At 40.4% G+C, this 15,030-nt stretch overlaps 1 protein-coding gene across 8 annotated transcripts in view; it reads left to right on the forward strand.

Moving 5' to 3' along the window:
• The window catches only part of LOC117541194 (endophilin-B2-like), a 29,313-nt gene extending 15,425 nt beyond the window's left edge, over nt 1-13,888 (forward strand). For 2 of the 8 annotated variants that reach the window (XM_034208336.1, XM_034208338.1), the window contains 9 exons: nt 1,303-1,395; nt 1,493-1,504; nt 3,015-3,077; nt 4,680-4,703; nt 9,151-9,240; nt 9,377-9,477; nt 9,708-9,722; nt 10,739-10,925; nt 12,167-13,888. In XM_034208336.1, coding sequence (XP_034064227.1) covers nt 1,303-1,395; nt 1,493-1,504; nt 3,015-3,077; nt 4,680-4,703; nt 9,151-9,240; nt 9,377-9,477; nt 9,708-9,722; nt 10,739-10,925; nt 12,167-12,274 — 693 coding nt within the window. In that variant the 3' untranslated portion in view covers nt 12,275-13,888. The remainder of the gene's footprint in view (nt 1-1,302; nt 1,396-1,492; nt 1,505-3,014; nt 3,078-4,679; nt 4,704-9,150; nt 9,241-9,376; nt 9,478-9,707; nt 9,723-10,738; nt 10,926-12,166) is intronic. The other 6 variants (XM_034208339.1, XM_034208343.1, XM_034208337.1 and 3 more) reach the window with 3 other exon arrangements.
• Nucleotides 13,889-15,030: the final 1,142 nt, after the last annotated feature.

The raw sequence follows: 15,030 nt of genomic DNA on the forward strand, positions 1-15,030 counted from the left end.
CTAAGTAGCAGATGGATGTTATGGATGTTGGTTCAACAGTTCAGGTGTTTAATAGTCTTACTGCCTGTGGGATGAAACTGTCCCTGAGTCTGGTGGTTGTAGTCCTGATGCTGCGGTAGCGCCTGCCAGACGGCAGCAGACAGAACAGTTTGTGGCTGGGGTGATGGGGGTCTTTGATAATCCTGAGGGATTTCTTCCTGAGCCGCTGGGAGTGAAGGTACTCCATGGATGGCAGCTCCGTCCTGGTGATGTTCTGTGCAGTTTTCACCACCCTCTGTAAAGCCTTACGATTGAGGGCGGTGCAGCTGCCGTACCAGGCCGTGATGCAGCCAGTCAGGATGCTGTTTGTAAATACATGTGCAAACCCAGCTTGGTTGCACTTGGCTTACTATCATTTCCTGAAAGGGAAGAACCTTACGTTACATCTGAGTTACCATGTGTGTCCGGCAAACCTGTTGTGACATTTTACATTTTGTAGCTGTTCTGTCGGCTTTTCCTGCGATCTTCTTCATGCAATCAGTCTAAATGAATATTCATACAGGACGTTTCTTTGACTATGTATAGGCAAATATGGGCGTTACTTTCAACCCGCAAAAGCTGCGCCGCTTTTCGAGTTGATAGTGATTTATAAAGGGAAACCAAACCGCGGAGGACACGCGTCCACACTGTTTTGTATATCAGAATATTTTGTGAGTAGGCACTTCCTTTGTTCCTACGTACGCCATCTTTTCACGTGAATCCTACGCAAAGTTTTATAAATGAGCCCCAGGTCCTCTTCACCATGTCTCCATGCCTAAATGCATGTAGACATGAGGATGAGAAAAAAGAAAGAGCTTTTTGAACATTAAAGCACTTTAGACACTAAATACTAATATGATTGGCAAAATGATCATCTTTAATAGCCTCTTGACCATGTCTACCCACTGATTATATCATTTTAAAGTGATTGAAGTAGTCATGTTGAGTCATGAGGATGGGCTTTTATAATACATTTCTAAAAAGTATCTTTAAGAAGTTTGGGGTCCCCACCAGACAGCAATACTGTTCTTTGGGTCTGAACAATGGAAGAGTTGGTAACAATAGCCTGACAGAGGTTGAATCTGGATTTATATTTTTGTGTCCATGATTTGTTTCTACAAAGGGTATAGAAAACCAGTTTGAGACAAAGTAAAGAGTTCCACAGGTGCAAAGCCTCATTCCTGTCAAATTTGAACGTGGCCACCAGGGGTCAGCATGGTTGCTTTACTCATGCTGACCCCCGGTGGACAGTATTTTCTCACTGTGTCATTGTGTGTATTTCAGAAAGAACGGCGTCTTCTGGAAAATCTGCGCTTGGACCTTGATTCCTGTAAGACCCGTCTGAAGAAGGCCAAGGCGGCTGAGGCCAGGTCTGCGGTGAGTCCTCGCGCAGCCACATCCTCTTTTAAAATGTACTTAAAGTGTTACTGGCATTAACCATGACTACCCCTCTGTGTGTTCATAACCTTTGCAGTGTGACGGGGAAGTGAGTATTAAATGTGGTTTTAAGGTATTTCAGTGTGGTGCACATGTTGGGTTGTTTTTCCTTTCTCACTTGCTCTGAATTAATTATTTGTTCCATGCAATTACTGGTGACAAAAAAATATTAATCATCGGTATAAAAAAAAAAGCAATGGACTGGAAAAACAACTTCGACCTGAAGTTGACACTTTGCAAAGAAAGCTTTAAACTTATTGAAGAAAATGTTACTTCATTATTGGACAATTATTCACTTATAGTCTCTATGACTGTGCTCTGTTTGGTATGCATATGTAACCTGAATATTTATCAAATGTAACTTTAATAGAAATATGTTTTCTGAACAGTTCTTTATATTGCTGCTGTGAATAAAATATGGCGGGTTAAGTGTGAAGGCATCTGTCAGAAAAATATAATAGAATCTGGTCAATAAACAACAAAGACAGAAGGTGCACATAAAGCCAATACAGAGCAAAGAGGTCCTGACTGTGGAGAAGTGTCCAATACAGCCCCACTTTGAAAGACGAAAAAGCACTGGGTCATTCTGGGCCCTCACAAGTCTTCAGACTGAGAACACACGTACTACATGGTGTGTCCAGCAGGTGGCTGTGCAGCACCTTCAGCCACAGCAGCAAGGAGTTTGGGTTCCTTACACATTGTAATGAATCCTGCACAACATTCTATTTGAGGTTTAAGCTTTGTTTCTACTGCTCAGGCAGAAACCAAGCCATATGCCAATAAAAGAAGATTATAATTCATCATTTTCTTTTCATTTTTACTTTGTTCTATGACAACTAGAAAAGTCTGACTTGTATTAGCACTTCTGTTTTCAGAATGACCATAGCAATTTGGTGACTGCCACATTCAGACTTTTTCTACGTTTATGCATGTTAGCATGTGCATGACAAAGCACTGCTTAAGGCTAAAAATAGAAACAAGACCTGTTTGCAGTGTCAGAGTCAAGTCAGTGAACCGGACAGATTAGTCACTAGTTTCACTGGTGCGAATGTTTACACAGTTGTGTTGCATCATTTCTCTGCACCTTTCTTTTATGATTTCAGACACACCCAATGTTAAAATGTGCTGTCAGGTGTTAACAGGTATGCAACCGCCCCCACGACTTTGAATTTCTAAATCAAGAACAAATTGGAAAGCTTGTATTTAACAGTTTTAAATTAAAGAGAAAAATCTAATTTAAAGTCATCTTTGGGAGACTTTCTGACTTCTATTTAAGAGATGGACCACATAAATTACTTTACACTCATATCATACAATATGATATTAAATGATTCACTTTTGTATGAATATTCTGTAAAAACTGAAATCTACCCAGTGTTACTAATGCACAGATCGTATACTGTTCCATGTCATCTTACAGTGTAACTCACCAAGATCATTGTTTTATTTCTGCTGAGCTTTCTGATTGTTGTTTTTTTCTGCATTTCTCGATTCATATCATGAGCCAAAGTGTGGTCCACTGAGAACACAGTAGTTTGAATCCCTTACTCTTTCTGCAGACGGCTCCAGATTTTCAGGAGACCAGACCCCGAAACTATGTGCTTTCTGCCAGTGCATCTGCGGTAAGGAGTGATTATTGTAAAACAATCCTGGAAATGTAAAATAATCCTTTTAGAATAATGAATCCACTTTGGGATCAATGTGCACATTCAGAGAGTGCTTTCAAAAATCCTTCAGTACTGTACATCTGCATTCACTTATTGTAAATGGCTCTGAATCGGTGCTTTATTACTGTTCATGGTCCGGATGTGGTAACCTCAGAGTTGCACTCCTGATCTCTGTGTAACGTCTGATTTATGCAGGAATGCTAAATGTTGGCCAACCCTCCACAGCAATCGTCTAGCAGAGCACAAGGATGTCGTTCATTAACCAAAAACAAAACAAGACAGAGAATCTGCCATGGGAGTAGGAGGGTTAAAGGAAGTGTGTTTTGGGTTAAATGAAATATGCTGTATATAATGACCTACTATGCTCCTCCTCTACTCCTATGCAGGGATTAGCAGTTGTAGTCAGTATACCACACACTCACACATATTGTCCATAAGAACGTCATTTTAAAAAATATGACAAAGATTCATACTGAGCGTCACATTCACAGGTTAACACAAAACTAGTTTGACATATCAAGTTATATTTTGGTTGATGCTTCTCCAGATCTAGTGGTGAAGCTCTAATCTAAAGACAAACAATTGTCAGTAAAGAATTTTGAAACCTCACACTGAAGCTGCTGTTTTTGGTGTAACACTTATATTTTATAATAATATATCATTTTATTTTTTGTTATTCATCACCCTCCAATTCCTTTAATTCTTCACGTTCTCCTTCTGTTTCTATTTGTCTTGATCCCCCTTCTATTTTTCTTATCTGGACCAGAAATGGCCAACTGCCCTGGCACTGATTTCTCAGTCTCTTGAGGAACATGGAGCTGTAAATATTATGACTAAGTGCAAGTTACCGTAACAATCCCTCTTACTCAAATAGTTGTGTAATTAGTGTGGGGGATTCACGCATCCTAAATTGACTCACAGTGTACACCACAACGAGGTGTCACCCATAGCAACTCAGCCTTTCGAACTAAATATGTGACCATTAAAGATATTTTGTGTAGCACAGACGCAAACAGAGAGCAGCAGCTGGTTGGAGCATTTCATAACTTAATCATCTAATTAACCCCTTTCTCGTTGAAACAAAGTCATCTCCAAATAAGTAAAGTAGTGGCAAAATGATATTTCAGTGTAAATATCAGGCAAAATACAGCGTTAATCCAAAAGCATTGTTTGCCTTTATTGACTATCAGAATACATTCTAAAGACATATTACCCCTAGATTCCACCGGGTCCGTCTGCGTCTCGTTACGGCTGCGCCGCGACGTTCGCAAAGATCGCGGCCACTCTAGTCAATGGGTGCTATTCCACCAGACGCGCCGCGTTACGGCTCAGAAGCGACAGGCAAGACACTCCGCTTCTGAAACGCGCCTGGTAGGGTATGACGCCGGAGGAGGCCGGACCAAAACCACAGCGCAGCCATGGCGCGACGCAGACGGACCCGGTGGAATCGAGGGGTAGCCTACCAGTAATGAGAGAGGCTTCTGGCAATAAAACAAATATCCTTGTTATGACTTCTGTTTTTCTCTTCTTCTTTTTTTGTATGCTTTGGCCTCTCAGCTCTGGAGTGAGGAAGTGGAAAAAGTAAGTACATGAATGTTGTGAAAGTGAACTTGGTTTAGATTCCCAGTCTCTACATTCTAGCCCGTGAGCTCCCAGTTCGAGCGACTGACTATTCCCTCACAATGTAGCATTGCATTGGATATGGGCTGAACTTGGCCTGGAATGGAAATGTTCCGGCCATTTCCCTAGGAGGCCTTTGCAAAAATGTGAAGAAAAGGCATGGAAACTGAATATTTTTCAAAATGGCCGACTTTCTGAGGAATGCAATTTGAAAGATGTCCGCAATTTGAAAGATGTCCGCAATCATAAGAGCAATGTGTATACAACGTCTCGTGCATATTGGAACAACCATATGCAAGTAGTTTGGAGTAATTTGCGACGTGTAAATCGGCAAACATTTTATATTCTCAGTTAGCTTACGACCGCCCCGATTGAGCTAGCAACTTTTTTACTCCCAATTTAGCATGGCTGTGGATATGGGCTGAACTGGTCCTGGAGTGGGATTTTTCCGATAATTTCCCTGAGAGCAGTGTGCAAAAATGTGCTCATAATGCATGAAAAATGGCCATCTTTCAAAATTGCCATTTTTGTGGGGGGGCGGGGCTAATGACAAGCCATTTGAAATATGTGTGCCATCCAGTGGCGTAGCTGTGGGTGGGCCCAGGCCCACCCGGGCCCACCCACATGCACGTCTGGCCCACCCACAGCCAATCAGCGCTTCATAGCGCAGAGCCGGGAAGCCCAAAAGGAAGTGCCACAAACTGCAGTTCATCTAGTGGCCGACAGGGGATGGATGCAGAAAGGAGCAATTCCCATAGACCCCCATGTTAAAATGCCCAACTTTACAGCAGAAATAAACATGTTTCTAGCCTGGATCCAATAAAACGTATTCTGGATATAGTTAGATTCCACCTTCATGGACAATGGAATAGGGAGTGCATTTTTTTACCATGAGTTTTTATAGTAAGTAAAGTAACTTTTGCCGTGAGTGAATGAAAGTATTATTTCTTCTTGAGGTCTGCAGTTTAGCGTGTACACATTTGCTGAATATGAAAACACTCAGTGTGTGCCCACTGTGCGACTGTCAAGGATAAACAACCTGTGGCCGCCGATATATATCGTATGTATTATTGCTACACAAACATTACATTGCTGTTTAAGTGTCGCCAACTCCGTTTCTAATATGCAAAAAGACAGCAAAATGCGTCTGATTATTTTTAGTATTTTCGATCTTTCCAATCCAGTCGAGAGATCTCTCTCCTCTGTCTGTGTGCGAGGGGGCGGGGCAGTTTACACACACGCAGCTGCTACATGCAGCAACACACACACACACACGGAGGAGATGGCGGATAGAACTAAGCGCTCCGAGGTGTGGTTAAACTTTACCCGTCTCGATGCTCGTTACCAAAAGTGCAATAAGAGTTTAGCATGTAAGGGCGGTAACACGAGCAATTTGTCTAAACATTTATCAAAAGTGCTCCACATTCAGACGGAGGAATGCACCGGGTTCGACTGTCTTTCTAGTAGCTCTGTAGCCCCGTCCACGAGTAACGTTTCCACGTCAGGTGTTCTGTATGCTAGCAGCAACACACGGAGTTAACTCCATTATACAAACATGGGTTAATGATTAGAGGTAACTGAGTTATTTATTTAGTTAAAGTTTCAGCTATTCTGTTTACAATTCTGTCATCAGATTATTTAATACCATTTGTTAAAACATTGTTTCTTTGTATGTGAAATATTATGTATTTAATTTAAATAAAAAGCAATGTTAGTTTTGTTCACTATTTGTTTAGTTAGTTTACCTTGTTTTTTTCTCCAAAAGAACCGATAAAAGTAATGTTAAAGGACCGGATCGATAAGCGCTATCGATACAAGTAGTAGTACCGTTAAAACCTTAACGATACCCATCCCTATGTGGATGTCAGTTGTACACACATTCTGAGGCTGCCGTGCCTATGTTTTTGTTTTCACTGCTAATTTATGCTTATGTTCTATTAGTGCATTAAAAAATGAAGTTTCAGCTCAAACCCCACGCTTAATATGTCTCCCCCTGGCCCACCTACATTTCTCCAGGCCCACCCACACAATAATTCCTGGCTACGCCACTACTGTGGCTACTATCATAATAGCAATGTGTATACAGCGTTTCGTGAATATCGGGAAAACTATATGCGAGTAGTTTGGAGTCATTTGCGTCATGTAAATCGTCAGAAATGTTAGCTTATCTCCGCCCCGATTGAGCTAGCAACTATTGTATTCGCAATTTAGCATGATATTGGATATGGGCTGAACTTGTCCTGGACTGGAATTTTTCCAATCATTCCCCTAGGAGGAGTTCGCAAGAATGTGCTTAAAATGCATGAAAAACGCACACTCTTCAATATCGCCAACTTCCTGGGGGGCGGGGCTAATAAAAGCCAATTTTAAATATGTCCACAATCATAAGAGCAATGTGTATACAGCGTTTCATGAATATCGGAAAAACTATATCCGAGTAGTTTGGAGTAATTTGATGTAAATCGTCAAAAATGGTGTATTCGTTGTTAGCTTACGACCTCCACGATTGATTTATAAAAAATTGGCTTCACAATTTAACATCACATTGGGGGCTGAACTTGTTCTGGATTTTCCGATCATTCCCCTAGGAGAAGTTTGCAAAAATGTCCTTAAAATGCATGAAAAACATTTCAAAATGGCCAAATTTGTCGGGGGAGGGGCTAATGGAAGCTAATTAGAAATATGTCCGCAATTCCATGAGGAATGTCTGTGCCAAAATTCGTGAAGTTCTGAGAAACTATATGTGACTACCACACAATACACAAGTGAGCAGTTTTTTGAAAAATTACGTTTTTTTTTTACATTCTCGAAAAGGTCGTAGGCTGTGACGTGTGTCCCAAGTTTTGCGTCCGAAGCTCATTTTATGCTATCGCAATTTTAAAAAAAATGTATAGGCCACGTCCACATTCTGCATTTGTTGCGACACTTTAAATCTCAGTTCGTAGTCACCCCCAGAGTATGTGTAACATTTTTTTTTTTAAATCGTCCATCCGTTCTTAAGTTATAAATTGGTGGTATTTTTGGCGCCCCCTATAGTCCAAAATGAAAATGCTTTGGTGTGCCTATTCCCCAAGACAGACTGAACCTATCCACCAAAAGCTGTGATATATGGATACATTGTTGATGAGTTATGAGCATTTATTTCTAAACCCCGCCTTTTTGCGAGTACGTTTTTATTCATGGCGGCAATATTTGTCGTCTGAACATGCTCATTTTGTAGGGTAATGTGTCTGACCCTCCACCGATGCTGTATATGAAGTTTGGTGTTGAAAAACAGAAAATAAAAATTTAAGTTAACATTTCACTGTTTTTGAAAATTATGCTAATTAAAAAAATGTAGGCGGAGCTTAGGGTCCCAAGAGGATTATTTGTAGAGCAGGTCCACCCGGATATGTGTGCAAAATTGCAGGTCATTCAGAGTTACGGTGCGACTTTGTAAATGTATTCCGAATTGGGATTTTCATAGGTGGTGCTAGCGAGCACGTTGGATAATTTGAACCCATTGACTCCAGAATATTGTAAGAATATTGTAGTTTTCACCAGTCCTGGCGTCCGTGCAAAATTATACAACTTTTGAAGCGTCCTAAAGGCCTCAAAAACAGGAAACGCCAGCACAAAAAAAAAAATACCTAGGATAACAATAGGTTCCTCGCACTTCGTGCTAGGACGCCGTTGGGTCCTAGCGCTCCGTGCTTGCGCCCTAATAACCTGCTATCATTGTGGCTAGGCTAACAGCATCCATGTTTACATTATTTACTGGCTATGTTGCCATACATTGTCAATTCTGAAAATAACATATATATATATATATATTTGGGGGGAAATATGCATCAGGGGAAGCCAATGAGAGAGTGAATCACTACTTTGAAGCAGCTGGAGTAAGGAAAGGATGTACAGTTCAGAACTGGGTCGCTAGTTGAACCAACTGTTAAACAAATGAACACATTTCAGTGGGAAAGTGCTATAAAATGCTATCCACAACAAACTGTTTTTGGTGATGAGACACACTCTAATGGGGCTTAATACATTGTAAAACATCTGACACAGCAATTTGTTTAAGCATACTGAGGCCTTAATTTTCCCCCTATGGATCCAGCTCCGGTTTACTCTGTTCTGCACACAAAGTTACAAACAATTCAGCAGTATGTTTCATATAAATGTACCTTGGTGTAAATTACACAAATGAGTATCTTCTTTTGGTAATAGGGCATGGAAAAATGTGAGACTTCATCACATATAAATCACCAGGCCTATCAGGTTATTATTGTATTGTCAGCCTTTCGTTATTCATTATCATTGCTAGTCATAGTTATGCATGTCTCTAAAGAATCAGGACTTGAGATGTGGAAATGATTTAAAGAAAAACAAAGAAGGAAATATGTCACTGATATGTTCCCTTCTGTCCCAGGCCGAGCATGAGCTCAGAGTGGCCCAAACTGAGTTTGATCGCCAAGCAGAGGTTACACGGCTGCTCCTGGAGGGCATCAGCAGTACACATGTAGGTCTGACACACACACACACACACACACACACACACACACACACACACACACACACACACACACACACACACACACACACACACACACACACAATAACAGTGAATAAGAGACGTGTTGTCTGTCTGCCTGCAGGTGAACCACTTGCGCTGCCTGCATGAGTTTGTGGAGGCCCAGGCCGCCTACTATAAGCAGTGTGACTTCCACATGAAAGAACTACAGAAAGAGCTGAGCAGGTGAGAGTCACATGGTACAAAACGGACGAATGTCGTGGGATTCACTGGGTCAGTGATTTGTATACAATGAAAATAAGCAGTCAACTTCTAGTGTGATGGGATCACGTTCCTAACTGAGAACTCTTGACAAAGAAGCAGCTTGGACTTCCTCAGTTCTACTGTTGTCTGATTCTGTTATTTTTGGTTTGGTCAAATCTTGATGAATCCCTCTCATTGCCTCCTGCCGTCAGTTGTGATGAGAACGTGTGAGTATGGCTCGCCTCCTGTGTGATCTTTCTTTGTGTTTGTTTTGTGTTCTGACACACATTGAATTGCTTTACAATTCTTCTCAAATTCATATGCTGCAGACTGAAAATGATTGCATTAGGTTAATTTCCCAATTATGGAACAGAATGAGATTCAGGTCCTTGTTGGCTTTGCCAATGAGTTGTTCCTTATTTTCCTGACCATAAAATGATCTTTGCCCACCTGCAGCAAACCAGCAGGGAATGCACAAAAGGTGGGGTTTTCTCAAATAAGGCAGTGAAGAGAGTTGCACAGAAAACTTGTTAGACTTGGGGCCTGTTTCTGGCCAACACCCCTCCGCTGCCCCTTTGCTGCTCTTATCAACGAGATCAAAATATATAAAATATCTCGAAGGAAAGGTTATCACCGGATGATGGTTAAAATGTAGACAAACTATTCAATAAAATATATATATTTTATATAAATATTTGATTCTAACTAGTTTTATTCTACCTTCTATTGGACATTTTACTTTAACTTCTTGTTTATATGAATATCTTAATTGTATTGAATATTTGTATAATGCACATTGTAACTTGTGATGTTTAAATATTTGTATTCTATATTTTTAAACTTTTATTATATTTCATTCTAAATGTCTCAAAGCCCAATTTTCCCCCCAGGATCCTTAAAGTCTTCTGATTCTAATATCAGACTGATGTGTTATAAATGTCCTTCCTGCTGCTAATGCAGGTGATAAAGATCAACATCCACAGTACAGCACAGTCCACTGTGGGCCTGTAGATGTCCTGCAATTGAAATAGTGTAATAATTGTGTCGGCCTCAAGTTTTCTCGTCAGCATTGAGTTTTGATGGAGCATGACTAATCATTTCTTCAGTGTCATATGTTCCAGTGTAGACGTACTGAAGCATAACTCAAGATATGTTTGGTTTTCGGCTGTTGTGTGATTCTTTTTGTACTATTATTGTGTTCTTTTTGATCTAATATGTATGTTCTCCGCCTGCTTCCCCTCAGGCTTCCCAATGCGTTTGCACTGAGCTCCACTCACCCTGCAGCTCCGGCATCAGAAGGCAGCCCGCTGGAGACGGACACTCTGAAGATAGAGGAAGTCCAGGCCCCGGCTACAGGGACCCGCAAGGCCAAAGTCCTTTATGATTATGATGCTGCTGACTCCAGCGAGCTCTCCCTTCTAGCTGACGAGGTAAGATTTCATCATCAACTGCAGCTGATGTGTTGAAAAAGGGCCACAAGCCAGAAATGTCACTATGCTGATAAGGGATGATCCTAATATTAGCCCCACAGCCGGTAGTGTTAGAGCAGCCGAAGGGACAGTGGCCCTTTATCCAGTGGACCGGGTTACTGGAACTCTCAGTCTGCTATCTTAGATCTGACATCATATGCCCATGCTTTTGTGAAGACACAATGTAGTCACACAAGGCAGGTACAATTTGAACGAAGGTTTATAAATTGATCGACCGGTCCACTATCGACTTGAGTATTAAAAAGTAAATGCTGCATTCAAAATGAAGTTACACACCTACAAACCATGGTCTAAAACTTCAGACTTCCTTCATCTGCTGGCATAATGTAAGGCAAGGCAAGTTTATTTATATAGCACCTTTCAACACAAGGCAATTCAAGGTGCTTTACAAAAATCGTAGTTAAACCTATTTGTACATGCTCTATGAAAACTGCGTTTCAGCATTATCCCCTGTTGTAATTAACCTTAGCATAGTTCAATAATAACAATATATACAAATAAAGATGATAAGTCACGTAAACGATATTCAAAGAATATGTATCTGTCTGTTTTTGAAGAGACTGTATACCATGGGTGTCCAAACTACGGCCCGGGGGCCGACTGCAGCCGTGATCCATATTTAATTGGCCCGCAGCTAATTCTAAAAGTCTAATGGAATATGGCCAACACATGAAACTTCTAATATTGTACTTCTTAAATATATATGTTAACATATATTGCAGAGTAGTATTCATGTGTTAATACTACTATTTGTTAGAATTTTTTCTAACAAATATTAGTTGATAACAAAGGCCCTATTCCCTTCCTATTTCCCCTTATTATAATCAATCTGAGGCGTCTGTTTTAAGGGAGGAGCTGCAACACTGTTAGTAACAAAATAAATGAAACCCTCTGGAGAGCTGGGATGGAGGCAGTCTGTTTCTTAAAGCATATTCAAGTATCGTATTGCTCTAGTCCGTATTGCGATTTTGTTCAAATGTTGGTTAATGTGCAGCCTTAATTATAACACCCCGACAAGCACATGGCACGATACCATCCCCCACATGTATTGTCTTAAATGACATGTTCTCCTTGTTTCTGATAATGCCATGTTCTAGGGCCTCCTTTCCCCCCGTTATTTTGGCTCTAGCCATATACCTTGAAGATAAGTCTCATCAGTGACCATGCACTCTGTGTTACAGCTCATCACAGTGTATACAGTGCCAGGGATGGACTCGGACTGGCTGATTGGAGAGAGAGGAAACCAGAAAGGAAAAGTGCCTGTCACATACCTGGAGCTCCTCAGCTAAACAACACAGATGCACTGACACACATTACACGCATACCATTGACTCATAAGTGTGTGTGAATACTACTGAAGCCATGGTATTTCATTTGCTTATTACATTTGACACCAACCTGTAAGTTTAAACATCACAACTCCTCAGTAAGCATTAGCAAAAAGTGTTTAAACACACACTCCCATCCCCACACTGGAGACATTGTTACAATGTGTGCAGGAGAATCAACATTCCTTTTGGATCCGTTTGGTTGATCATTATGAGGATTTTCTCCCTTTTCTTATTTATTAACTATTTATTGTTGTGCATCCCAATAGTTCACGTAGACCTGTCGTACTGTCATTAGGGGGATTTCCATCAACATTTGAATGTGACTCCATAGACCTCATGGAGTTTGTCATGGAGTGGGATCAAACTTGAACACATGATTCTCCTGATAAAGGGCTGATGTACTTTTGTCCTGTCTTGTCTTGTCCTCATTAAGAAGTGAAAACAAAAGTGGACAGAACACAGATTGTTGACAGACGCTTCCTTATTGTGTTGTGTTTCCTTGTGAAATGTCCTGAAACTACCAGGTGTATTATTCATTTATAAATGCAAATGAAAGATGTGACTTCTTCCTACTTTGCTGCAGAACTACATTGTGTTCCTCCCTGTTCTTCCAATACGACATGAACAGTAAAGCATGTCTTGTATCTTTTGCATCCTGAAAAAACAAATGACAACACTAACAGCTTTTTCATGGACGTTTTTTTTGCATCCTATCATCCTCAACTCTTTGAAAACAGATTTGCCTTAACTGCTTTTGAGATGAATGTAATAACTGTTATCTAAAGCCATCGAGTCACTATTGTTTTGATTAGACTTATTTTGTGCCTGGCGCACCTTTCCACGGCACTGGATGATGTCCCTTTGAATTTTAAACACCTTTAAAAATAAATAAACATGACCTGCCCTAACTGCCTTAACATGATGAGAAAGAACTGCTAAAGCCCAAAAATGTGCTTCTCTCAACAAAATGTCTGACACTTGTACACGACTGCATGCAAGACTGCAACTACTTTTAAGCACGTGTGTGTGTGGGATTTTTGTTTGCCCCTTTTGTGTTTTCTGAGTTAACCACGATACTGTCTGTTTGTACAAGTGTCTTCTGTCTTAGTGCTGCATGTGCTACAGCAGCCTGTCCTGCTGGACATGTGTTGTTGTGTATGAGTTTATGAAGTCTGTGGGAACTGCAGCACCAAAATGTTTGCATATATCTGATGTGCTATCTGACATCCGGTATGTGTACATGCACGGAATGCACATGTCTTTTGACCCACCAGATTCGTCTTAAGGGTTTGTGAAACTGGCTGTCATCAAAGAAGAAGTTAGATTAACCTGAGCTGTGTGTGTCCTCCGTCCTGCTCTTTACTCTGTGCTCATTGCATTTATTTCTGTTCAAAAATGTTTTTACTTATACTGACTGTTGTGAGTCTGTTTACCTCATATTGTAGTAGTATTATTATTATTATTATTATTATTATATATTTTGTCAAAAATATGTATTGCCCCTTCCTTACCCATGCTCAATGAATGGATAGGATTGAACTTAATAAAAAGTAAGATTTACTTGGATCTATTCATTTTCACAGCTGCTATATTTATTTGTCATTGACAGCCAAAAACACACTATGTTCTCTCTCTCTTTTGTCCTGATCCATTTATATAAAAACCTGTCTGTAAATGAGCTGATCAGATTTTTGCCACTTTGTGATGTCACAATTACACAACAACCATTAGTCAATAACCAACCAAGGTAACACCCACCCACCTTATCACCTGAATCTCCTCCTTACGGAGCCCCTAAAGCAGTGGTTCCCAACCTGGGGGGCGCCAAAGATCGCAGGGCCTCAGATGATTTGAGGCCAAATATCATATTTAGACTTTTTTTTTTTTTTACACATATAATTGTAAGGCAATACATGATTGTCACTAAAGGCCTTGTCTCTACATTACAATAAAATATACAAAGTAATTGATTAATTAATTTTAATAAAAATTCAAGTTAGTAACTAATAAAGGCATAACCAGACAGAAATGTATAATTCTTTCTTTAATAGAAATATTTCTTTCTTTCTGTCTGGATAAGTGTGTAACTACGGAGCCCCCTAGGGGACATGGAGAAGAAAAAAAAGAATAATTTGAACAAAAAAATAAATAAATGTTTTGCGAGATCTCGCAATACTTTTCATTTAGTACTTCCTGGTCAGTTCGGCTGCTACGGCAACACAGAAACCACAACAATGGAGTGGTTCATCGATTTTACTTTGAGCTTGGCCTTAAATATAAAGATACAACATCAGTGCTTGGCAATAGGCACGGGTTTCACACAGACTGTATATATAAAAGGGTTTCACATAAGTGAAGACACCTCAAGAAAACACTCAGAGCGAGGGGACATGCACGTTCCTCTGAGCTGAGTTATTAACAGATTCGGATTTCGCGGATCAATAACTTACGGAGCCCCCTAGGGGACATGGAGAAGAAGAAAAAAATTATTTGAAAGAAAATAAAAATAAAATGTTTTGCGACATCTCGCAAAACCTTTGCGAGATATCGCAAAACCCCTTTGCAAGATCTCGCAATACTTTTGCGAGATCTCGCAAAACCCCGTTGCAGTTTGTAGACGGTCCCTAAGCACTCCTCTCCCTCCTCCAGCTGCGGATTGTGACCAATTATTGATGTTTAGCTCGGATGACGGCGCGTATCGAACTGTTCTGATA

This window comes from Gymnodraco acuticeps, unplaced genomic scaffold (assembly GCF_902827175.1).
Source record: "Gymnodraco acuticeps unplaced genomic scaffold, fGymAcu1.1, whole genome shotgun sequence".
Taxonomy (NCBI): Eukaryota; Metazoa; Chordata; class Actinopteri; order Perciformes; family Bathydraconidae; genus Gymnodraco; species Gymnodraco acuticeps.